Here is a 24,464-nt window from a genome sequence, read left to right on the forward strand (position 1 = left end):
TCTGACTGACAGACACTCAGGGGTTTTGTCTCCTTGAGTGCTCCCTGGCTTCTCCTTGAAAACAACCAGCTTCCTGTCCACAAAGGTCACTGATGTGTCATTTCCAAGACCCCAGACCCACTGCCCCTGGGCTCCTCCTCACTCCTCCAGATGGTGGCCCCACGAATCTGCCCTCTGGAGAGCTGGCCCATTGGTGTCATTAGACTCTCCTGCCCGAGGCCTAAGGGAATCTGCAAGGGCCAGGCCTGTGTGCTCTCAGGTGGGCAGAGTAAGGGGGCACACTGCAGGGGTGTGCCTACCACATACCACACACACGCACACCACACAAACAGCACACACACACACCTCATAACACACCACATGCACACCACAGACACACACCACACACACACCTCACACACACCTCATACATACCACACGCACAGCACACAAACACAGCACACACACACCTCACACGCACACCACAGATACATACCACACACCTCATACACACCACACGCACTCCACACAAACACAGCACACACATACCACACACACACACACACACCATACACTCAAGGTGGGGTCATGAAATACAGCCAGGCCCTGAATGAAAGTGCAGCAGGGCCCCAGGGATCTCTTTCCCTTCCAAATTCATGGACCTCATAAAAGCACAGCCCGAAGGCAGAGTTTCTGTTTCAGGCCAGAACGACAATGGTTGGGAGGTAGGAGGCAGGAGCAAAGGAAGCAAGCAGTCTGGGAACAAGCACCCGGAGCTGCCTGGACCAGACTTGCCTGTAAAGGGACGACAGGCAACAGACACCGGGAAGCGTGACTCGTCTGCACAGCAGGCCCGGCACCACCAGGCAGCAGGTCAGAAGCCCAGGACTCCACCACTCCCCTCCCAGCCCTGACATCCCATCTGTCGGCGAGTCCTCAGATCCAGCCCCAAACATCCTCCAGCCCACCCTTCTCTCCTCCCGCAGCCCTATACCCAGCCCGGCCCCCTCACTGCCCTCCTGCTACCGCCTCTGTCCACTCGCCACCCAAAGCCACAGTCTCACCAGGTCAAGTCACTTGGCTCACAGACACTCTGAGGGGCGTCTCACCGAGACCTCAGCTGCCACCGGCTCCACTCTTACCCACAGGGACCCGCCCTCTGTGCCCCTTGCCGAGTGGTCAGTGCTGGGCTGTCAGCTCCCTTTCCCTTCCTGGACTCCAACTTCTCCCCACAGGTAATTCTGCCTGTCTGCCTTCCCCTCTGGCACATCAGCTGTGCGTCTGGTCCCCGAGGCTACCCCGAGCCCCCCAGAAAGTGGGTCCTTCTAAGTCACTGGTTGTGAACCGGCAGACACAGAACCAGGCCTGATTTCTCCAGGGAGCAAAGGTATTCTTATGAGCCAAGTTATGTGCCCCCAAAATTCATATGTTGAAGCCATAACCCCAGTGCCTCAGAATGTGACTGTATTTGAAGATAGGGCCTTTAAAGAGGTGATTAAATTAAACCGAGGTCATTATAGTGGCCCTAATCCAATCTGACTGACATCCTTACAGGAGGAAAAGACGAGGGCACAGAGACACCAGGGATGTGCGCCCATAGAGGAAAGGCCATGTGAGGACACTCTGCAAGCCAAGGAGAGAGGCCTCAGAAGAAAGCAAACTTGCCCACACCTTGACTTTGTCTCTTCCAGCTCCCAGGACTATCAGAAAACACGTTTCTGCTGCGTAAGCCCCTGGGCTGCGGCATTTTGCTATGGCAGCCCTGGCACACTAACACAGGTGCCTTCAGGCCAGAGGGATGAGAGGCCCCGGAGCTCTCAGAGAGGCTGTGGCTGCAAACCTCCAGGGCCTAAATCACCCTTGACCCGGAAGCTGAACCAGAGTCTTACCAGGGTCAAAGCCAAGACCTCAGAGGCCACAGAGAGGACGTGAAGAGCCCCTCCCCCAAGCCAGCTCCAGCCATAGCACAGTCACCTGCCAGGAGGGGCCTGCGTCCTCACGGCAGAAGGGAGAAGCAGAGCCCTCAGCAGCCCGCCCCCCTGGCTGGGGTTCTGGCGCCCACCCCCACCCCCACCCCCAGGAAGGGCTGCCAGTCCGAACCATCCAGACTGCAGCCTCTTAGAGATTCACTTCTTTCCTCTTCAAAGCATTATGGATTGATTGCCAAGTCTTGCCGTAAATCAAAAGAAAGTCACTACTCATTACCTACTTAGAATTCCCTGAGTTCTTCCCAGGAAACCATTTCTCAGCTGTTTGATCTCTGAGCCACCAGCACTATCTCCAGGCACGCCACCCATCACGGCAGCCACCAGACACTTTTTTCTTCCAGGCTCCTTTCTCAGCACCTAGATGAATTTTTACCTTTCTCCAGTTTCAAGAAGAGCTGCCAAGATAAATGATTCAAAGACTCCAGCTCGTGCTGAAAATATATGGACTGCAGAGAGCCTGTTCTGAACAGCCCCTCACTGAGGCGAAATGTGGCCACCACACTCCAGCCGAGACTCGCTCTGGCATCTGCACACTCCTGCCTGTGTCTTTTCATCTATGGGGGAGTGACACTCATCCAGCTGCAGCCAGAACCAGTGGCCTGTGCCTCCTTGCCTCCTGCCCCTCAGCAGAACATTGCCCAGGGCCCAGGGACACACGCCAGCTGGCTGTGGCAAGAAATAGCAAGGAGGTGCCCCATTTGCAAACTGTGTGTTCAGGAGGACCCCCTTTCCCCAGTGCTGCAGCTGGGACCCCCTTTCCCCAGGAACCCCTACCTCACAAAAGGGCTACTCACCACCCAAGGGGTCAGGGCCCAGCTGACATCAGCCTCCTGGACCCAGAGTGCTCATTTTCAGAGCCACCAGCCGGCTCCAGGCTGAGCAGTCAGACCCTACTTCTCTTGCTGGAATGAACACCAAGAAAAAGAGAAACAGCAGAAACAAAGCCCAGCCAGGCCCTGAGCCTAACAGCCATCAGGCAGGGTCGCCAGCAGCGGGATGGGAGCGCTGGACAGGCAGGGCTCTCCACCAACCAGCCCCAGTCACCCCAGGCCTGCCCTGGAGGGATGGCTACAGCTCATCTGGCCTTTGCCAGGACACCCAGGAGAGCAGCCAGGCAGGCTACCGTGCTGCTTCTGAGGGTCATGCCATGAGAACAGCCCCACCCCAGGCCAGGACACAGAAGGGAGGCAACCCCCATGCCCAAGTGAGGGAACCCAAAGTGCTGTCACGAGTGCAGCCCCCAGGGTGGGTGTGGCATGCTCACAGGGGCGGCCACAGGGGGACATACGACGCAGGAGCAGAGGGGAATGAGGAGGTGTGGGCACCGGGCCTCGGCCACCGCAGAGCTGGCTTTTCTAACCCAACAGCGGAATTAACGTGAACGCAGTCAGCTGGATCTGTGAGCAGCAGTAACCATGCCAGGTTCCCACAGGTGCCGAAGCCAGGAAAAGCCAGCCTTTGTGGCCAGGGCCTCGCCCACAGGCAGGGGCCATCGTATCATCTGGTCAGAGAAGCAGGGGCCAGGAGGGGACTTGGGTCATGGCAGTGCAGGGGACTGAAGGAACCCAGGACACTCCACAGGAACGACATGCTAGCCCAGATCCCTGGCCCAAGGCCTGTCACCAACATCGGACACAGATCACAGCCAGACAGCAGCAGCCTGGCTCCCAGTCACCCTCGTCTCTTCCACACCTCAAACCGTGCAGGGACTCCCAGGTCCCTGAGAGCTGCAGGAGCCCCTCTCTGACCGTCCACCTGACCCTGCACCTTTCCCCTACTCTTCTGGGTTGGCTGAGTGAGGTGGAGGCCACAGCCAAGACCATGACATGCCCATCCACAGCTGTGAAGGCTCAAAGGCTCACACTGCCCACCCTCCACACCACAGACCAAGGGGAGTCACGGCGCAGGGCACAGAGGCCAGCCTGGCCCCAGGGGCTTGTGCGCGACACAACTCTGGCTTCACAACAGCTCCAGGACACGACACCTGTTGTTGGGACCTCTAAGTGGGAAATCCTCTCTGTGGTTCCATCATAAACTACCTCCAGGTTTTAAAAGCATACGTGCCTGCTGGCAGATACAGAAACGGCTTTCAGAGTTCTTGGACTAAACCCTTCATGACATCTACAGAATTCAGAGTTAGGAGGGAAAAACTCGCAGCCTAGAATAATTGCTCCCATAGGGAGCGTCTTTCTGTACCAGAATATAAGAGGTCTGGATGAGAATTTTCTAAAAATCGGCACCAAACCTTGCAGCAAAATCACAGCCGTCTGCTTGCTCTGGGAGCCAAACAGAAATGACGGCTCCTACAGGGTAATGCCCTGCCAGATGCTCCTGAGACCTGGACCGATGCTTTCTGATCGTTAGGCTCAGACAGGACCAACTCCCCTCCAAAATGGGCCCCTGGTCCACACCCTGCATCCTCACCCCTTCCTATCTGCCACGGCGCTCCTTCACAGGGTGTATAGAAAAGCAGGAAAGCTATTCTGGGTTGGGGGTGAGGGAGAACCAGCTCAGAGGCCTGGGGGCATCTGGCAGGTAACTTGTAAAGGAGTAAAGCTGACCAGAGATTTACACACAAAATATGAGAAACAGTCCTTTTTATTTTTCCCCCATAGCTCTCTCATTTTTCTTGAAATACATGACCCTTTGACTATCTTTTTTTTTCTCCCTTCTTTTGATAGAAACACTGATATGAAAAACCTTTCTCAACTATGAAAGAAGCAACAGCATGGGAACCATGACAAAGGGCGATAAAAAGGGTCTGCCTTGGTGCTGGGGGAGGCAACAGGGAGGGGCAGGGCCTGCGGCATATTCCCCAAAGGCTATTCCACCCCCACTGGGTTGCTGCTCTGTGGGAGTTCCCAGGATACTATAAATTTCAATTTCTAGGGAAACCTAGAAGCCTCGATTTTTAATTGCTGACTTAAAACAACTAAAACAAATTAAAAAATCCCATTGTGTAGACCAAACTAAAAATGCTGCCTGTGCCCTGGGTCCAGCCCAAAGGCTACCTATCAGTTAATCTCTAGACATTGTCTTGCTAGAAAATTTCTCCTGGGAAGTGAGAGACAGGGAAACCAGAGGTTCTCCCCCAACATGATCCTAACCTGACAGAAGCTTCTGGAAACCCATAGGGGCTGCAGCCCACTCTCCCTGGGGCCCCGGGGGGAAGGCAGGTCGGCTAACGGGGTATGGCCAAAGCCAGCACCAGCAGTGCCCAGTGCAGGGGCGATGTCTCCCACCGCCAGAGAGAGGAGGCCCTGCCCTGCAGCACCCCCTGTGTGGCTCACACCCTCTTCTCAGCTCCTCTGGGTGGCTCATCTGGACAGCAAATCCACAGGCAACCCAAACCATCATCCTGCCTTCTGGGCCTGAGCAACAGCACCCTGCGTCTTGGGGGTCAGTCCGTCAGCTCTCGGTCAGTGGTGCAGAAGGAGGTCTCCCTGTGGGAAACGGGAGGCAACTTGGAGAGAGTCTCCAGCCCACGCCTTTGCGGGGTTCATGAGGACAGCACATCTGGAGAGCAAGAGCAGAGACGTGGATGGAGAAGGGGCCACGATGGGAAGGGGCTCTCTAAGATGTCAGGCGTGGTGGCCGAGTTATAAAATGGGCACCATCAGAGAGCCTCAGAGCTGCTGGAGGAGGGTGACAGGAGGTGAACGGGCAGACAAGTTGGAGAATTTCCCACTGACGCAGAAGTGGGAATTATGAAAGAAAAGATGAGAGCCCAGAGGCAGCGGCCAGGGACCCAATACGTGTGAAACAGGAATTTCAAAGGCGGCCCTGAGGTGAAGAAAGGTTTCACTTTTCAGATTAGAGAACCGGTTCCCAGACCTGTCTGCACAGCTGCTGGCGCCTAGTGGGTCACATTAGCTCCTGTGACTGACAGGAAACACAGAGCCTGTGACACTGTCACTTGGGTGTGCACATGGCCACTGCCTCTGGCCTGTCCTCTGTGGGCAGCCCAGCCTCGCTGGTGGCCAAGCTGCTCCCAACTCCACAGCGCTGGGGCCACCATCACCGGACCTGTCACCTGGATCACAGTCAAGCTCGTCTGGTCCATGTGTAGGTGTGACTGCTTCTCTGCTCTGCCTCTCACTGGCCTAGGTCAGAATACACCTGATCTGCATCTCGCCACCTGGGTTGTGCAGCCCCCCACAACAACCCGCCGCCCGGCTAGAGAACCGTCGGCCCAGCTCATGCCTCTTCTCAGGGAGCGGCCTCCAGGGCCCGCAGCCCAGCGGGCGAGATGGTAAGTCCCGAAGCACGACTGAAACATAGAATCCACAGGAAACACTGCTACACTCCGGAATCCTATAAGCGCCAGGCAAGAAAATTAAAAGTTCCCTGGAAAGGGGAAGGAATATGATTTGCCTAAGATCTCTGGCAACAATGGAGGAAACGTTTTCATGGAACAAAGACTCAATACCCAGTCAAGCCATCCTTCACATGGGAGGCAACGAAAGGACTCTCCAACATGGAAGGTCAAACTCAATGCATTAGAGGGAATAGAAAACAAGGGACGAAACAGGGGTCCACACTGGATTCAGTAAGATAATGAAGTCTAAATAACTGTTATTAAAATAATTATAAAATAATGCAAATGCTGAAAATAATTGATGAAGAGAAAAGTTATTTAAACGCAAATTCTACAATAAAAGTGGAATGCATCCACTTTTGATCAATTAAAAAGAGATCAAAGGAAATGTTGCCAACTTTCCAAAGACAGAAAAAAAATTTCAAAGCCAGAAACACAGAACAGAAACCAGAAAGCACCAAATGAGACACAAACATACTTGTCAGTCATCATGACAGATGTGAATGGCTCTCCTAACACTGGGAGGGGCTCCATTTGGAACAAGTAAACTGCAGCTGATGAACAAAGTTGAAAATAAAGCAGTAAGCAAAGATACACCAGGAAAAGGCAACAAAACATTTAACAGGAAAACCAGTAGCAGAGAAAGTCAGATTTCAGACTTAATAGGCATCAAACTTTATGCCTCAAGCAAGTCGATATGGAAATGAATCAAACAAAATCTACTAGGAATCACAAAGAGGGATTTGTAAAACCATCTCTCCTCATCTTAAATATGCAAACATAAGGAAGAAGGCAGAAAACTGGAAAGATAAAAAAAAACCTGATTTAATGTACACCAAAATATGTACTCTACAAATAAAAAATAAACATTTCCCAATACTCCATTAAATGTTCACAAAAATATTTCTAAATAGGCCACAAAGAAAAATCTCAAAATTAAGGAAAATAAAATTTACATAGCCTGCATTCTTTCACTACAACGGTGATAAAACCAGAAACTAATAAACAAAAAGTTAACCAACCACATCTACCTAGAAATGAAAAGAAATGCTCTTGGTTCATTTTTGGGGTCAAAAAACAAATCAATCAAAACTTCTCAGAATAGAACAAGATTGTACTGTATAGCACAGGGAAATATATACAAGATCTTGTGGTAGCTCACAGTGAAAAAGAAAGCGGCAATGAATATACGTATGTTCATGTATAACTGAAAAACTGTGCTCTACACTGGAAATTGACACAACATTGTAAACTGACTATAACTCAAAAAAAAAAAATTCTTAGGACATGATCAAGGCAGCATTCAAAAATATATTAGCTAAAATTCACTTATATTGAAGAAGGAAAAAATGAAAATAAACTAAGATTCAACTTAAGCACATTAAAAGATCGATGTTCAGAACAAGGTCAGGAAGGGAGGAGAAAAGAATTAATAATAAAACAGGGACTTTGTGAGTTAAACAAGCATAATCAATAAATATATTTAATAGCTGATTTTACGAAAATACCAGTAAAACTGGTGCACTTCTGGCAATGCCATCAATAGAAAAAGAACACGAATGCATAATACTAGTAACGAGAAAGGAAATACAACTATAGATATAGAGAGGATATTTTTAAAACTTAAGAGAATAAAATCGATAACTCGGTTTAAAGAAGTTTAAAATCCTTGACGAAGAGAAAAACTTTCCTGGAATATGTACTGTACTGACTCTAAGAGGGACAAAGTCGGAATAAAACTCTCTCATAGGAAAGTCTGAAAAGGTATCAAAGAAATTTTCCCCAAAGAAACAACAGGTTCTGATAGTATCAAAAGACTTCTTTATACCTTCAAGGGACAGACAGGCCCTATGGGTTTTTTTGGGGGGGTAATAATTAGGCTTATTTATTTACTTTTTTTAGTGGCGGTATTAGGGATTGAACCCAAGACCTTGTGCATGCTAAGCACACATTCTACCACTGAGCTACGCCCTCCCACCCTATGCTTTCTAAATTGTTCCAGAAAACAGAATAAAGTGGGGAGCTTCCCAAATCATGATCTCAAAAGCTCTGACCTCAAAATATGGCTAAGAAAGGTTTAAAAAAAGTTGCATACCTCAGTCCCCTATTTTGAGCCTATATTCCATGCTAGTAAAAAGACTAACATCAAAACAATCAGTATGATGCTTACTAGACGTCCTGTTCTATATATCGTACATACATTAATTCACCAAATCCTCCCAACTGTCTTACAAAGTGCTATTACTATCCTTTCTTCCAGAGGAGGAAACTGAGGCACAGTACGTGGCACAGCTGGGATCCAAACCCAGGTCACCAGTCGCTAAAGACCGTGCCCTAACTACTAAAGAATCCTGCCTCGCCATTTCGGTCCTGCAGTGTATTAAAACAGCAACCCACCGCAACAAAGCAGGGTGCGCCAGGGATCCCACGCTGGCTCTGCACCGGGAGGTCTGCCCGTAATGTTCACCTATGGTACACCCAGCGCCCAACCTTGGTATCTAAGACCATGCTCCAGTAAAAGGAACCATGGCTCCTTGGGGAAACGGCTGATTCAAGGGTGGAGCAAGGGATGTACAAGATGAGCCTGGAGCATCCTGCAGGGCCAGAAAGTAGGGAAGTGCTCAAAAAGCAAAATGATGGGATGTGTCAGGAGCCAAATGAAAGAGCCCCCAGTGGCCAAGCTGGAACGATTTAAGCAACAAAATGATACAATAATTGGATTATAACCCAAAGTATGAAATACATATCCATGAGTCCATACAGATATAAGTAAATAAATGGTTGATAAATAGATGAACAGGAGACAAGAGACAAACCACCCGTACAGAAGAATTATAGTGAATGCAGATACCCCCCGCCTAAGTCCCCACTCCTTCAGTGCGGGCTGTGTACAGTGACTTCCTTCTGAAGAGTACACGGGGAGGGGGAAAATGAGCAGGTCTACAGTGGAGAAACCTGACAGACACCACCTCAGTCAGGTGACCAAGGCCAACATCAGTGATAAGAGAAAAGGCTGATCACATGCACCCTTGATACCCTGAGATAGAAGTGGCACTCTGCCTCTGTGGTCCTCTCCCAGTGACACGTATCTCCAGTCTAACCATGAGAAAAACATCAGAAAAACGAAAACTGAAAGACAGTCAACAAAACACCTCACCCGTACTGCTCAAAACTGTTAAGGTCACTGAAAACAAGGAAAGCTGGAGAAATGGCCACAGCCGAGGGGAGTCGAATGTAGGAGACACCCAAATGTAATGTGGGGTCCTGGAACAGAAAAAGGATATTTGGTAACAGCTAAGGAATCTGGAATAAAGCATGGGTTTTTTTTTTTTTTCCCCAGGGGATAATTAGGTTCATTTATTTCTTTCATTTATTTTTAATGGAAATCCTGGGGATTGAACCCAGGACTTTATGCATACTAAGTATACACTCTACCACTCTATGCATTCTATCATTGAGCTATACCCTTCCCCACTAAAGTATGGGTTTTAGATAATAATAATGTATCAATACTGTTTATGAGTTGTGACAATGTACCATAATCATATTAGCAATAAGGGGAAAAAGAGAACTGTCTGCAATATTCCTGCAACTTTTCTGTGATCTAAAACTGTTCTAAAGTAAAAAGTTTATTAATTGCTTAAAACACACACATAAAAGGCCAAGGGAGACGCTAAAAATACAGCAGATAAAATTCAACATCCTTTCCTGATAAAATCTCCTACCTAGTAAGCCAGGGAGAAAACAGTACTTCCTTAAACTGATGATAAATATTTATCGAAAATCAACAGTCGGCACCAGGTTCAATGGTGAAACGCTAGAGGCAAATCTATAAAGATGCCTGCCGGCTCCACTGTTACTTGATGGGATTCTCAGGGGCAATTCCCCTGGCATCTGAAAAGAAAACACCTATTTCGGTTGGCTTTGCCCCCAGAAGCTCTAATTAGGGCTGCACCAACCAGACTGCGCGTGTGCAGGAGGCTCTTCCCTCTGGCTCTCTGCTCAGCTCTCCCGCTGGATATCAGGCTAGTTTGCACCCCAAACGTGCCCATTTCGCAGTTACTTGTCGAGGCAGAATGAGCAATCGCAGCTTTAAGTCACGGATCCCCACAGCCTCTCTGCCCTCAAGGCTCAGCTACACTCTCAGACACTGTGCTCTGCCAAACCTCATGGTTCCACTCTCTGATGTTAGGTCTGTAGACAGAGCAGGACCTGCCCTGCCTGGTACTGGTGGCCCAGGATGAGGGAGAGGTGGCTCAGAACTCCCAGGAATTCTCCACCAGGGATGGCCCTGACTCTCATAAAGGGCTCGGCTCAAATACACCGAGGTGTGGCTGGCGGGGTGCAGGGCCCGGGCTGCCTTCCTGAGGGGTGCACCAAACAGCTGGGGGTTTCCTGGCCCTCTCGTGGTAGGCTGTGTGTGGCCCATCTCCAACAGCCGAGGAAGTGCTGGCAGGAAACCCGCATCAGCCTCACAACACCAGGCGAAGAGCCGGTTTCGCCACATCGAGACCTGGGGGTCTCAGCGGGCCCGACCGCAGCCCCCTCCCTCAAAGTGGCAAATGAGAGTAAGTGAGAGCTGTGTCTGCTGCGGAGAGAGCAGGGCACTCACTGGCCACAGACAGTGACCAGGCCCACGGACAAGGCTCCAACACGTCTGTTCTTACCCAGGGGCTCTGGTCTCAGAGGTTGCCTGGACCTAGACCTGCCCTAAAGGCCCCAAGCCAAACTCTAGCACCTTGCTAGGGTAGGTAAACTGAGGGTGGCCTCACTGAGGTCCAGGCTTGCCTCGGCTGAGACTAGATTAGGTTGGACCAATCCCAGGTAACTGGAAGCTGTCCATTTCCAGAACCTCCAGAAGGCGGGAAGTAAGGGCCTCTTGGTGACATCTATCATCAACGAAACCTGGATCCTCAGCATGAGCCTTGTGGGGTGGCCAGAGACGTACAGGGCCATGTGTGACCACCACGCCCAGCGTGCCGGGCAGGGAGAGCCCGGGGCCAGACCCAGAGTGAGGGAAGGGTGACGCAGGCCCAGGCCTCTGAGAGACGGCCCCTCGGGGGTTACAGTGTACCACGAGGGATGGACAGCGAAAGAAGAGGGTGCTAACCTGCAACGGCTCAGTGGTCTCCCAGCGTGGGAAACGCAGCTCCTGCAGATCTGACAGAGAAGCTGGTCCAGACCAGCAGGGGGGTGAGGGGGGATGCAGAGAGTAAAGGGTAGGGTCAAGGGTCAGCTGTGCCAGGAGAGACCAGAAAAGGTCTGCCACAGCTGCCTGTGCTTTCTGCAGCCACAATCACCATGGCTTAGTAGGGCTGTGGGGTTTCCCATCAACTCTCCCACCTTCCAATTCTCCTCACTGGAGCTGAATTTTCTAATCCTCAGGAAAAACAAAAAACAAACAAAATATGGGCCTTGTTTAATAAGAACACATTAAGGGTTTTGCAACCTGCTCCCTGGGGTGGGTAAACTGAAAGATCAACCACCTGATCCAGCCCCACGTGGCTGGGAGGGAATCTGTGTGCGGCGTGGTGTGTGGTATCCGTACGTGGTGTGGGGCATGTGTGAATGGTGGGGGGGGGGTGTGCGTGCATGTGTGTGTGTGTGTGGTATAAGTGGTGGGGGAGGTGTGTGTGATGTGTATGTGTGCGGTGGTGTATGTGCAGGGAAGACCCCTCCACCTCCAGCCTGGGGAGAAGCCCCTCAGGCCGGGTCCGCATCTCCTCACCCACAGTCCGGACCCAGCAGGCACACTAAACACACAAGAGTTGTGACTCACTCCATCTGGCCAAAGGGCAGAGAAGAAGCAAGGGGACTTTGAGCACAGAGTAGCCTAACCTGGCAGTTTGTCATTAACAAAGATCGAAAGAACACAGGGGAGTATTATTGTGGGCTCTGCCTGTGACAGAGCACAGGAAAACCCAGGTCTTGTCAAGGGTCTCCAGATGGGGTCAGAGGGGTCTGCCCAGAAGGACCCCAGGCCAGGGAGGAGGACGACACCTCACAGATCTTCTGTCTGTTAAATGCCTCCCTCAACCCCCACGGAAGCTGCCATGAAAGGGCCGGAAAAGTCCCATTCACAGCCTGGAGAGAGAACGAGCGAGCGATTTCAATTATGGTCCCAGACTGTCAAAAACATCAAGTTATTAATCTCCTTGTGGCAAATGTGAACCGGGACCTGCTTACACAGCCAATTGAGCATGCTCTAAATTAGTGTTTGCAGGTAATTGATTCAGCTGCCAGCCCCATGCCAGCCAGCTACAAGCTGGTGACGCCGCTAACATTAAATAATACAAGGCGGTAAAATGGACTGCCTGATTGGGCCTGCAGTCAGATGCTGTTAGCGCCCGATTTACCCAAACATTAACATCTTATTGGCTTAACGCAATTTACTACACCTCAATTGTGGAAAATGATTTTCATTTCCTCTGGAACCCGGCTCACGGGCACCGCACAAAGGAGGAGTCTTAATAAATGCCATCAGCTCACTTCCTTTTTTCTAACGTGCCCTCAAGATTTTATGACAAACCTTTGATAACAGAACAAAACAAAACCAAAAAATGAGGCTTAGAACTGGGTCTCTTGGGGAGGGAGGGTATAGCTCAGTGGTAGGGCACGTGCTTAGCATGTTCAATCCACAGTACTTCCTTATAAATAACTAACTAAATAAATGAAAAACCTAATTACCACCATTTCAAGTTAAAAAAAAAATTAAATTAAATAACTAAATAAACTTAAAACAAAAAAACTAGGTCTCCTAGTCAGCAGACCCTGTCTGAGTCTGAGCACCACTATCACAATGGTACACCCTCCTTCCAGAAAATCAGCCCCGTCTCCTCGCCCACCCCCACCCTGACACAGGAAGTCCCTGCCCTTCTTGTCCTGTGTCCCTCTGTGGGGCTGGAGTTGGCCATGCTCCCAGAAGAACGTCCAAAAGGTTATAAGAAGTTCTTTTGACCCAGGGATTGGTGGCCTCACCAGAGTCGCTGCCCTGGGCCTTCCCAGGCATCAGTCCAGCCTGTGTTAAGAGGGCTACGCCCCCTGGGGAGCTGCCACCTACTTTAGAAGAGATTTCATGTTCCCACTGGGTTAAGAGAATGCTGAAGTTCACAGTGGCAAAGAGGACAGCAGAAAAACGGTTCGGGACATTTCCTTCTCTCTTCCGTTCACCCATCTAACCCACCCACTCGTGTTTCCTGGCAGCAACTATGGGGCGGATGCTGCCAATAAATGAGATGGAGCCTCCAAGAAGAAGCCCCCAGGCTCTCAAGGATGCAGACACAGAGCAGCATCGCCCGGCTACCTGGGCAGTGACAGAGACGTGCCAGGGGAGGAGAACGAGCTGGGCAGAGACATCAGCCCACCTGGCCACTGCAGATGCCCCCCGGCTTTGGCTGGCACTGGCAGTGGGGGTGGGGTGTCCTTCTTAAATCTGGCCAGAGACACCCCAAGATGCGACAATGTCCTAGGACAACGATCTTCCCGCTGTCTCTTGGAGGGTGACACTGTCTGTCCTCAAGGGTCACCCCACCCTTCAGGAAGAGATTGTACCTCTTGTTCTCAACATCTCTGCCTCAGCTTTTCCCTGGCGGGAAACCCCTCTCCACACTCCACCCCAGGAACCCCCCTGCTCTCAGCTCTCAGGGACCCACGGATCAGGTGGCCCCCCTGCTGGGCTGAGGCTGCGAGGGCAGGTGCTGCGAACTCTCTGTATCCCCTCTGCCAGCCACAGTGGGGGGCACGGCGCATAGTAGGTGCACAGTGGTGCACACGGGCACGTTGAGCTGGACTAATGCCACTCAGGGCAGCTGCTTCTGGCCGAGAGCCTCAGGATCATTTCTCTGAGAGCCTTGTCCTCAGAGGAGGCAGCAGTGGGACCGACCTGGGATGAGGGGTGGTGGGAGAGGCTGAGCAGTTTTGTAGTCAAACATAAGATCTCCCCAGAGCTCAGCTTAACAAGAGACTCTCCACCAAATAACAGCCAAATGCAATGTGTAGACTCTGGATCCCAACTCACACAAATCAACTCTAAAAGATAATTTTAGACAATGTGGACCAGACGTTGATAATATTAAGGATTGGTGTTAAATTACTTAGATGTGATAATGACACATTGGTTATGTGAGAAGGAAAAAAATATCCTTATCCACTGAGACACCCACTGACGCATTTACAGGTGAGATGACATGATGTCTGGGGTTTGGTTTTAAATTCCCAGCAAAACAAAACTAAACAAAAACACCCTGACGGGGACTCTGTCATTCATTATTCTATTCTATGGGGGGGGCAGCTATTTAGAATATTCCAACCAAAGGAAAAAAAAAAGACCTCCATTACCTTGGGTGGGGCAGTAGGGAGCTGGGGGTGGTATTCCCTGGACCAGAGCTCACATGCAGGCCTGTCAGGCCCAGGGACACTGAGTGGGAGGACGGCCCAGGCCCCTCCCAGGAGCCACCTTCCGAGCTAAACCTCCTGCAGCGCCGGGCACAATGCAGCCCGTGGCAGGACTCCACACTGGGGCAAGCATGTCCTGCTCCACCTTCTGGGTTGTTTCACTAGAAGCATCAGCTGTGGGGGAATATGGGCAAATTCAGTTGGGAACAGGTTTCTGGGGCAGTGCCAATCTGAGGGACCCACTGTCCAGCCCACCTTCCTACAGCCCCACAGAACTCCTCTTGTCCCCGCTTTGGGGGAGAGGTGGGGCCAGGATCCTGGGACTCCCAGAGCAGACACCGCACTGCAGCAGGAGACCACAGGGAGGAGAGACCTGGGATGGTGCCACGTGCCCTTCCCCATCCTCCCCTGCGGGCGTGATAGAGTTGGGTCCTCGTTCATGCCCCCTTCTGAGAATCCACGGCAGCGGAGCCATCCAGGCCATGTCAATCTCTTACGTCTCTTAAGAGCAGAGAAATATAGAAGCTCCCTGTTCAGAACTCCTTTCAGGGCTAGACTTTGAGAAAGACACCTCTTCCTGAGCCACGTGTTGGTGGCTGTACACGCCCGCGATGCCCACTGCCAACTCCGTCCGCACCTCACCCTCCCCTGCACTGTTAAGGCAGGCAGGCCAGAAAGGCTGGGGGACGAGGCAGAGCACGCCCTGGGGGTACCTGGGGAGGACCTGGGTGGGGAAGGGGCAGTAGACCTCTTCAAGCTCAGACAGCCCAGGGTGGAGGATACAAGGTAAAAACGCAACACTTCTGACACCAAATGTGTAGGTTTTCCACACTAAAGCAATTCTCCAATTCTCCCTCTGACACTTACTGCCGGAGTTAGGACAGACCCCACAGGTTACGGGCCCAGTCGCACAAAACTGCCCCCTCTTCAAGGCACCAATCACAAGTCCGGGCCCCCATTACCTCTGACTGACTGGCCTTTCATCAGGGGTTCCCACAAAACCCAGCTTTGGGTTTCATAATGGGCTAGAATGGCTCACAGAACTCAGGAAAACACTTTACTTACTATTACCACTTTATTATGATGGATACAACTCAGGGAGAACCAATGGCAGAGAGGCACAGGCACCATGGGGGAGGGGCACGGAGCTTCCTCTCCAGGTGCTCCACCCTCCCGGCACCTCCATGTGTTCACCAACCCGGAAGGTCTCCAACCCTGTGGTTTAGGGTCTTCCAGGCAGTTCAATTATCTCCTGAGAGGCAGGACTGGTTAAATCATCGGTCAGAACTCAACCTCAAACTCTAGATCCTCTCCTCTCCTCTCCTCTCCTCTCCTGGGAGTTCGGGGCGGGGCTCAAAATTCCTGCCCTCTAATCACCTTGTTGGTTCCTCTGGCAACCAACCCCATCCTCCAGGAGTCCCTCATTAGCATAAACTCAGGTTGGGTGGAAAGGGGTTTATTATAAATAACAACAGACATTCCTCTCTATCACTCAGGGATTTTCAAAGGTTTTAGTGCCAGGAACTGGGGGCAGAGACCAAATTCGCATTTCTTATTATGTCACAGGGGGAGAAATGGCAGCCTCTTTGGTGTCCTCTCCCCCAGCGGGGCTTCCAGTCGGGGCACTCACTGGTGGGAGACGCTGGAACAGGGACTTCCCGCCCCAGGACATAGGCAGGAAGGGAGCCACTGGAGCATGCTGACCCCAGGGTCCTGGAGCAGGGCAGAGGGGCTGGCCAGACCACACCCATCATAGCAGGGCATCGGGGAAGGCCCCTGGGGGGCACCAGGCTTCCGGCAGTTTAATTGGAGCTGAAGGACGATGGAGATCTCCAGAACGCTTTATGAGCCACTTAACCATCCCGTGACCCAGCAGTCCAAGCACCACAGACATAATGGCAGTGTTTACACATAAAAATGGCAAGCTGTTTTACTAGCGGCTTTCAGAGTCACAATAGCGGCTATTTGGTAAAGTTTCCTGCAAATTGCAGAAACGAAGTCCAAGAGTGGAGTGATGGGGCACTAAACCACCCTGAAAAGTCATCAAAGACCATTACCATCAAACACTCTGCCAAGAGCCAGGGAGGTGGCCACAGTGGGAAGAAAAATCTTCTTTGCCCACAACGCCGAAGCCCGGCTCCTAATTCCTACTCAATCTGTGTGTGGTGGTGCTGCGTCTCATCTGTTACTTGCTCAGGGTCATAAATTGCTGAGGTTTTTTTTATTTTAACATTTTAATCTTTACCCAGAGAAACACAGGAGCTTACCTTTCCATCTCATATTCTTTCATTCCCACTTTTACAGCCTTCATTACCTGGAGGATGGATATTAAGCACAGACATTTGTATTATGGAGATAAGTAACACTGCCTTATAAATAATGTATAGTACTTTTTCAAAAGAATCTCTTCTTTAAAAAAAAATATGTGCACACAGTGATGCAGAAATGTGACAAATTAGAACTTTTTTTTGTAAAGATCCAAAGCCACACAGTTTATTTAAACCACTCTGGAGCATTTATATTCGGAAGCCGATAAACACCTCACTCGGCAGGCAAGTAAAGATTTAACCAAGGCGTGTTTGGTGAATCCTTAATGCTCAGGGGGCTGTGACAACTATCCTAAAAGGGTCCCTTCCTTATAAAGCACAGAGAAAATGAACTCACACAAGAGATTCTGGTGCTTCCAATGACCCCCGTCTGTCTCCTGACACAAAGCAGCAAATGTCAGTGAGCAGGCGCTGGGCTATCCCAATCGCCAGGACCTTTTTCAAGCAATCCACTTCCTTATTTGCTCCTGCTCCTCAGATATTGAGTGTGAAGGTTTGGGAAAGAACCATGAGAAGGTGTTTTCAGAAAACGGAAGATGGTAATAAATGAGCCTGCATCACGGTTAAGGACCAAAGATTCTTTAAGAGAAGCTGACACTGCCAGAACACCAGGAAGGAGACCCCTATCCTTCTGGACTTCTGGCTGGGAAATTCCCTGAGGGTGGGTCCATTACGGTGAGGAACTGAGGCAGGGCCTCTGCCCCCACTGCCCTGTCCCCACTGGGGAGCAGTAAAGACTCAACACCCCATCTCCAGCCTGCAGCGACACTTCCTGCCTGCTGATGTGGCCGTGGAGACCAGAGTCACCCCAGAACTGTCCATCTCAGCACTGTCCTCTTGCCCCACACAGAGCATTGCTGCTTCCCCAACCCACCCGAAACAGCATCTCCAATGAGCCAGTGCCCAGCTTACCTCCCGGTGGGCATCGCTGGAGATTTTATTGGTGTAGCGCAGGACCTCCAGCTCCATGTCTGTCTTAAAGACCCGGCTGCAGAGAGGAGAAAAACGAAACAGCAAGTCAGTGACTTCCAGCAAGAGTTGGCGGACCCCTCCAGGGAGACCTCCACACTCTGTCCAGCCTGGGAAGGAGCCCAGGGCTGCAGATGGGCTGCTGGGGCGTGGGGTGGGGGTAGGAGGGGCCACCAAGCCGCCGGAGTGAGAAGCTGCACTGAGCATGGTCCATCCCCACCCAATGCCAGCCTCAGGTGTGCAGGATGTCTCCAGGTACAAGATCTGGAAGCCGCTGTGGGTGGCAGAAGCCCAGATTCTGTAGCCAGACACACCCTGCCTCGCTGAGACTGTTTGCTCATCTATTAAATGGGGATACAATCTACATGGCAAGGCTGTTGGACCTGAGTCTTAAGTGTGCTGACTCCCAGGACTCTGCTCAGATGGCTGAAGAGTCCTCCCATTTCCTCCCCATCCCACCCCACCCCCATCTGCCAGAAGGTGCTCTGGAAAACCCTGGGACTCAGGCCCCCTGAGTGAGGCAGGGTGGGGGTGGGAATGGGGGTGGGGCAGTGCTGTCATTTCCAGCCCTGTGTGCAAATGTGAACGTGGAAACAGGGGGTCTGCAGAGAAGCAGGAGACTAGGAGCAATGAGGGAGGGCGCTTTCTGTGGGGCAAGGCAGTGCAACCAAGAGAACCTGCTGTCCCTTCAATGCTCAGCTGGGCCTCCTGCCAACTGAATTCCAGGGGAGTCCTCACAATAAACTCATGTTAATTTGCCCAAATTTAGTTAGCTTTCCAGTCTTTGCAATCAATCTCAACTCCAAGACTTCTTCAGGGAAGCTACATAAATAGTCACTTTTATACTTCTACCCATTTCATGTAAGCAACATTTCATGTAAGCAGCCCTACCCAGTCCTTAAGTGCACAGAGTCCTTGGTGCATCCCCATGGCCCACTCTGCTCCCTTTACGAGAGGTGACCTGCCTTCACTAAAGCTCCCACATGGCCACCTCCCCCTCTCACAAAGGGAACGCACTCAAGATCAGCAGAGCTGAATGTCTGACGGTGGCAGGTTAGCACCTGCATCTCCGTCCATAGTGTACCTCTCATCCAGCCGCCGTCCACCTCTGAACTGTGATGGCCCTGAGCTGGCCTCAGCCCAGACAGGCTGAGGACAGTGGAAAAGGGGCTCCCACCCCCATCACAGGCAGCCACTGACACACGCTGTCTCCATGGTGCCCAGCTGGGACAGCCAGCCACTCGTCACTCAGGAAGTGAGGAAGGCATCTTCCAGCACAGTGACACCTTGCTAAGACTGTAAAATCTTCCGAGGACTGTGGGAAAGACAAACCCCCAACCCACTGAGACTTTGTTCAAAACTTCTTTCTCGAGGCGCAGACCCTGAAGCCTAAGCCTGCTCTTTATCATTAGAGAGGTGCCCCGGTTCCACCTCCGGGCACTGGGAGCAGTTCCACCTGGGGGAACAGAAAGCTGTTCCTGTGCCCCAGAGGGTGGGGTCCAGATCCACATGCAGAAAAACCTAGTGGCCCCTGGTGCTTCGTTCCCGCCCTGCACGAGCCCGAGGACCTGTGGGCGGGGAGCGGGCCTCTCTATCCTCCGATGCGGTAATGACCAGAGTGACAACACAGGTGGGAACCAGGCCCAGGCAGTGCCGCCTCTGGCCCTCTGCCTCTCTCTCTGGCCTGGAGCCCTGGCCCAGTCTCTAGCCACCGCTCTTGTCAGCACCTTAGACCCCTAGGCCCTGAGCCCTTCCATCCACGCGGGCTTGGCCAAACCCCGACGAGGGATGAACCGGAACCCGTGCCTGGGCGTGCAGGACACGAGGGTGGACGGGAAATCACACAGCTGGGCGGGCGGCCCAGGCAGCCCCCAGGGGCCTCGGCAAGCCTCAGCTCTGCCAGGAATTACTCGGAGCAGGCAGCCTCCTCTCCACTGGCTCCACCTCGGAGCCCTCCCAGGGTTCCTGCTCAAGTGAATGAACTCCACTGCTTCATGGAGAACACAGAAGCCAGCGGGTGGGCATATTCTCACCTCTTCTCCAAACTCCCAAGCCTTCCCCTCCTCCACCCTCTCCTGCCCCGACCCCTTACAAGGGAAGGGATGCCCTCCTGCCAAGGAGGTTCAGTCCCTCCCAACATACACACACCTGGGCTCAGATCCCAGCCCTTAGCCACCTCCGTGCACCTGCCCCGCTTGCTGGAAACTCCGTGACCACTCACTCACCTCCTCCTCCTCCAGCAAGTTTTACCCCTACTACCCAGCCAGGTCTCTGGAAAGGAAACCCTCATGGTCCCTGCCTTGGAGAGGAAGGAAAGCAGCTTTCACGGACCTTCCCTGTCTTCTCACCAACCCTCTCCCCTCTCCTCTTCTCCCTTTACCCCTCACCACTCTGCCTGCCCCCCCAAACCAGTGTGTGGGATAACGACCCCCAAGGCTGCCAAACCCAGAGGCACTGTGAGCCCTGCCTCCACCAGGCACACGCTTGGCTGCTTCCCCTCCTCTGTCTCTCCGACAGGCCCTCCACCTGCTGCCCCTCAGCCTTGCCACTGCATTTGTTTCCAAACCCCTGGCCCTGGCACCGGCCTCTCAGCTGTGTTCTACCTGCAGATCCCCAGGCACCTCCAGCTCAGCAGGACAGAAATTCCCACCTTCCTCAGGCTCCCTGGCCCCTGCTGCTTAATGCAGAGAGCTGGGTGCCTCCCTCCCATCTGGCAGGCACTCTCACATCTAACTGATGACCAAGGGATGCAACTCCACCTCTCCAACCACCCACGCCTCCCTTCTCTCTCCATCCAGACCTCACTGTCTCCAGCCTGGACAACCTCTCCTGCCTCTTTGGGCCTCCAGCTCTGTCTGCTCCCTGACAACGCTGCGGACCTTGAGGCAATGCAAATCTGATCGTGCTTTCCGTTGCTTAAAACCTTGAGCAGCCTCTAGATGTTGTCTGGATGAAGTTAAAACTACGAGGTGACCAGGAGGCTCCCCAGGCCCCACCCCGTGTGTCTCCACCACTTACCCCATCCACCCCCACAGGGACTGGAACTGGCTCCTGTCCTCTCAACTTCTATGTCTCACCTTAAAATGCACCTTCCTCAGAAAAGGGGGGTGGGGAAGGCTCTCTCCAGCCCCTCCCCAGGCTAAATCCCTTCCCTCTCTTCCCTGGGCAGGCTATGTGAATCCTCAGTAAGTTATCACACTTGTCATTTCATTTTCATTTAAGTTTCCTCCTGGGCCCACAGCCCCGGAGGGCAGGGTCCCAGGGCCAGAACAGAGCCTGGCCCAGAGCAGACACATAGTAACTACAAGTTAGGAACAGTGCCTGGGCATTGCACCGGAGCTGGAAAACACCTACTCCAGTCAGGAGAGATAATGGCTCATTTCAAAAAAAAAAAAGGTCTCTTGCATCCTGCCCATGCTGGGTAGCTCACCAGGTCAGCATGGGATGTCGTGCAGCCTGGCAGACCCAGGGCAGGACCTCCCCAAGGCCTCAGCAGCTCAAACTCCCACCACCACTGCCTCGCCCCCAGCCACACAGGTAGGAAGAGGCAGCCCCAGCATTTGAACCCCAGGAGCCCACCTCACAGGTTCGCCACTGGGCCTCCTCCCTGCAGCGTGAGCACCTCTCATCCTGAAATGAGCCAGGAAAAGACATCATCCAACCATGGAGAGAGGACGCTTGGGGCCCAGACCACGCTCCCTGCCCGTCAGAGACGATAAGCATGCTCAGCCATCGAGGCCCACAATCCTGCTTTCTTTTCCAGTTTTACTTTGGGGAAGGTGACAAGCTAAACCTCTAGCTGGTTTGCTCAGGCCCTTTGGCCTGGCTGAGTACTGGCCTGGCCCAATTTAATCCAAGCTTTAAAGGCCCTGAAAGTAGATGGCTGGCGTGTGCTGGCTTCACCCAATTATCCACAGGACACTCTGGGCCTGAATTCTCGCCCTGGCACCAGGCGTCCCAGCCTAGCCCAGTTATCCCCACGCCACCAGCACCAGAAACTGTTTCTGAGGTTACTGCAGAAAGCAGTAAGACTTTTCAGCATTCGGCAGTTTCTCCTTATCTGCTGGAAGAAGTCACTGCCCTGAATCTGATGAGGCTACCTCCTTTACTCCTGAGCACAAAAAGGCAAGGAGAGGGGACTCCACCCTGGTTTAGCCTCTGGAGGCCTTGGAGTGAGGGGTGCTTCGTGTCACACTCAGCCCCAGCCGTCTCCGGCCCGAGGATGTGTAGGGTGGTAGTTAGAACTAATAATCCATGAGCTTTCTCTCCCCAGGAGAGGATGAAGGCCACCTCCGCCATGAAGCATCAGAGGACCAAGGCTCAGGACAGGGCAACACGGATGCCACTTAAGAAGTCTGGGCAGAAGGCAGTCAGGCTCTTCCATCAGCAAGAGGAGGTGCCTGATGTGTGCGAAAGACGCAGACACTCAGGCAGAGTCCCAGGCTCGTGGCCATGCTGGTGAGGATCCCCACACCAAGGAGAAAAGCAGCACCATGGGCCAGGGCGGGTGGGGGTGGGGGGCGGAGGCTCCTCCCCAACACCAGTCCAGAGTCCCCTGCTACAGGCATAAAACGGCAAAAACTGGACTAGGCTCAGATTCATTTGTGCAACCTCTTTTTTTTTTCCCCCTTAAATATTCCCAGGTCACAAAACTGCCTCTGGGCATTAAACTCAGGATTAAGACATCAATTAAGTGAGGTCTGAATGCTCCACTGATTAAAACAGCAGCAAGACAGGATGAAGGATTTCCAAAATCAGTCTCTAAGTATCAAAGTGCCAGTGTTGAACAAAAACCCATTTGAAGGGACAGGAATTCCATCTCTCCTGGAGATGTATGTGCAGGGGCTGGTTCTGAGGGAGAGGTGGGTGGGAATTCAATACCCTAGGAACCCCACGGCCATTCCCTCCCTACCCCGTGACCCCAGGATGCAAGGGGTAAAATCCCAGAACAACAGGAGGGATAGAAAGGAAAGAGCTGGCTGGAATTACATAGCCCCAGGAGGCTCAATCAATAAGTCCTCTCAAAGAAACCAGAGCCAGGAAGAAAACGGTGGTTTAGCTCAGCTGTGAGCTGAGGGTGCCTGAGACCTGACCGGGGCCAGGAAGACATAGATCACATGCAGGAAGACCCGGGACTGGGGCCTGACGCCCCCACATCCTGTGTCTGACCTTCTGGTGCACAGTAAGCCGGGTGTACCCCCCACTCTCTGATCCTCTCTTTCCTCTTGGCTTTCTCGTTGACTTAGGATTCAACGCCTATTCATCGGGAGACAAAGGCAGACGCCTGTTGGAATACTTTCCATATGCACACCAAGAATCTAGGTCATCATCAACATACCTTTTCTCATTTCGGACACGTTACCCAGGACGCAGGACCCTGAGATGCGTCTGCCCCAAACCATCCACACCTCACCGTCTCCAGTGCACAGAAAGTTAGGGGAGTAGAAATAGACAGGTTACCCCACTGCCTGATGAATGCGCACAGGACGCCTTGGCACTGTGTAATCAACAGCTCTAACACCAGCATGTGACTCAGGTTAACATGGTCGCACTTAAAACCCACAAAGGTGCCTGGCGATGGCTGACATGCTTGTTTTGTGATGCTTCCAGAGGTGCTTAACTGAAATCCATGGCGCTAAGCTCTTAAGCAGTATAGAAGTATCTCCTTTTATTTCCTACCCCACCTTCAGATCAGTTTCATCATCTGCCTAACAGGAAAGCAGAACCACAGCCTAAATTATGGAAGTGAGACGCCTGCCCTTATTAAGTTTCAGTTTTCGACCTCCACTTTCAAGCTGCAATACCCAGCACAAGGAAAAGAATGATCAGTTATGATCTCATGTTTGTGGGGAAGAGGAGTCTGATTATAGAGGAATTTACAGGAAATCAAAAAGGCACTGCTGGAGAGAATAGAAAACAATAAAGCAGTCACAGAAGGGAAATGAGTGACACCCAAACACAAATGAGAGTGGAAGCTTCCCCTGTGCTAGAAGAGGCTGCTTGCTGCCTCCCCATCAGACAGGCTCCAGGAAGAATCCCAATTCCCCAGCCCAGCTGCCACCGGGGAGGCAGGACGCGGTGCTGGAGGAAGTGCAGAGGCACATCCCAAGGCCCTCCACCCCACCACACCCTGGCCTGACACGAGATCTATTCTGGGGTTTCTGAGCAGGTCCAGTGGCCAAGAATGAACCCAGAGACAGGCTGACACTCAGACAGCTCCCCATCACCCCCAAATCCACGATGTTCCTCAGAGCCACACAGGGCAGCACAAGGGCCTAGAACCACTGGCCTGGGCTCAGCTCCTGGCTTTTTCTTGGGCAAATCCCCTCCCCCTGCCTCAGTTGGCTCATCTGTAGTACGGGGATAATCAGAGCCCCTACAAATGAAATACCTCTTTAAATAAGGTGACGTGTATCCAGTGCTTAACACGGCACCCTGTACACAGAAGGTACATCTCAAAAGGTGATGGCTAATATTACTGGGATGTGT

The 24,464-nt window shown here is 52.1% G+C and overlaps 1 protein-coding gene across 2 annotated transcripts in view; it reads right to left on the reverse strand.

Moving 5' to 3' along the window:
* Window positions 1–24,464, reverse strand: part of PEPD (peptidase D) — a 106,903-nt gene that overhangs the window by 46,591 nt on the left and 35,848 nt on the right. For both annotated transcript variants that reach the window (XM_010989118.3, XM_010989117.3), the window contains 2 exons: window positions 17,919–17,994; window positions 16,947–16,993 (listed from right to left, as the gene is read on the reverse strand). In XM_010989118.3, coding sequence (XP_010987420.1) covers window positions 16,947–16,993; window positions 17,919–17,994 — 123 coding nt within the window. The remainder of the gene's footprint in view (window positions 1–16,946; window positions 16,994–17,918; window positions 17,995–24,464) is intronic.

Source organism: Camelus dromedarius, chromosome 9 (genome assembly GCF_036321535.1).
Source record: "Camelus dromedarius isolate mCamDro1 chromosome 9, mCamDro1.pat, whole genome shotgun sequence".
NCBI lineage: Eukaryota > Metazoa > Chordata > Mammalia > Artiodactyla > Camelidae > Camelus > Camelus dromedarius.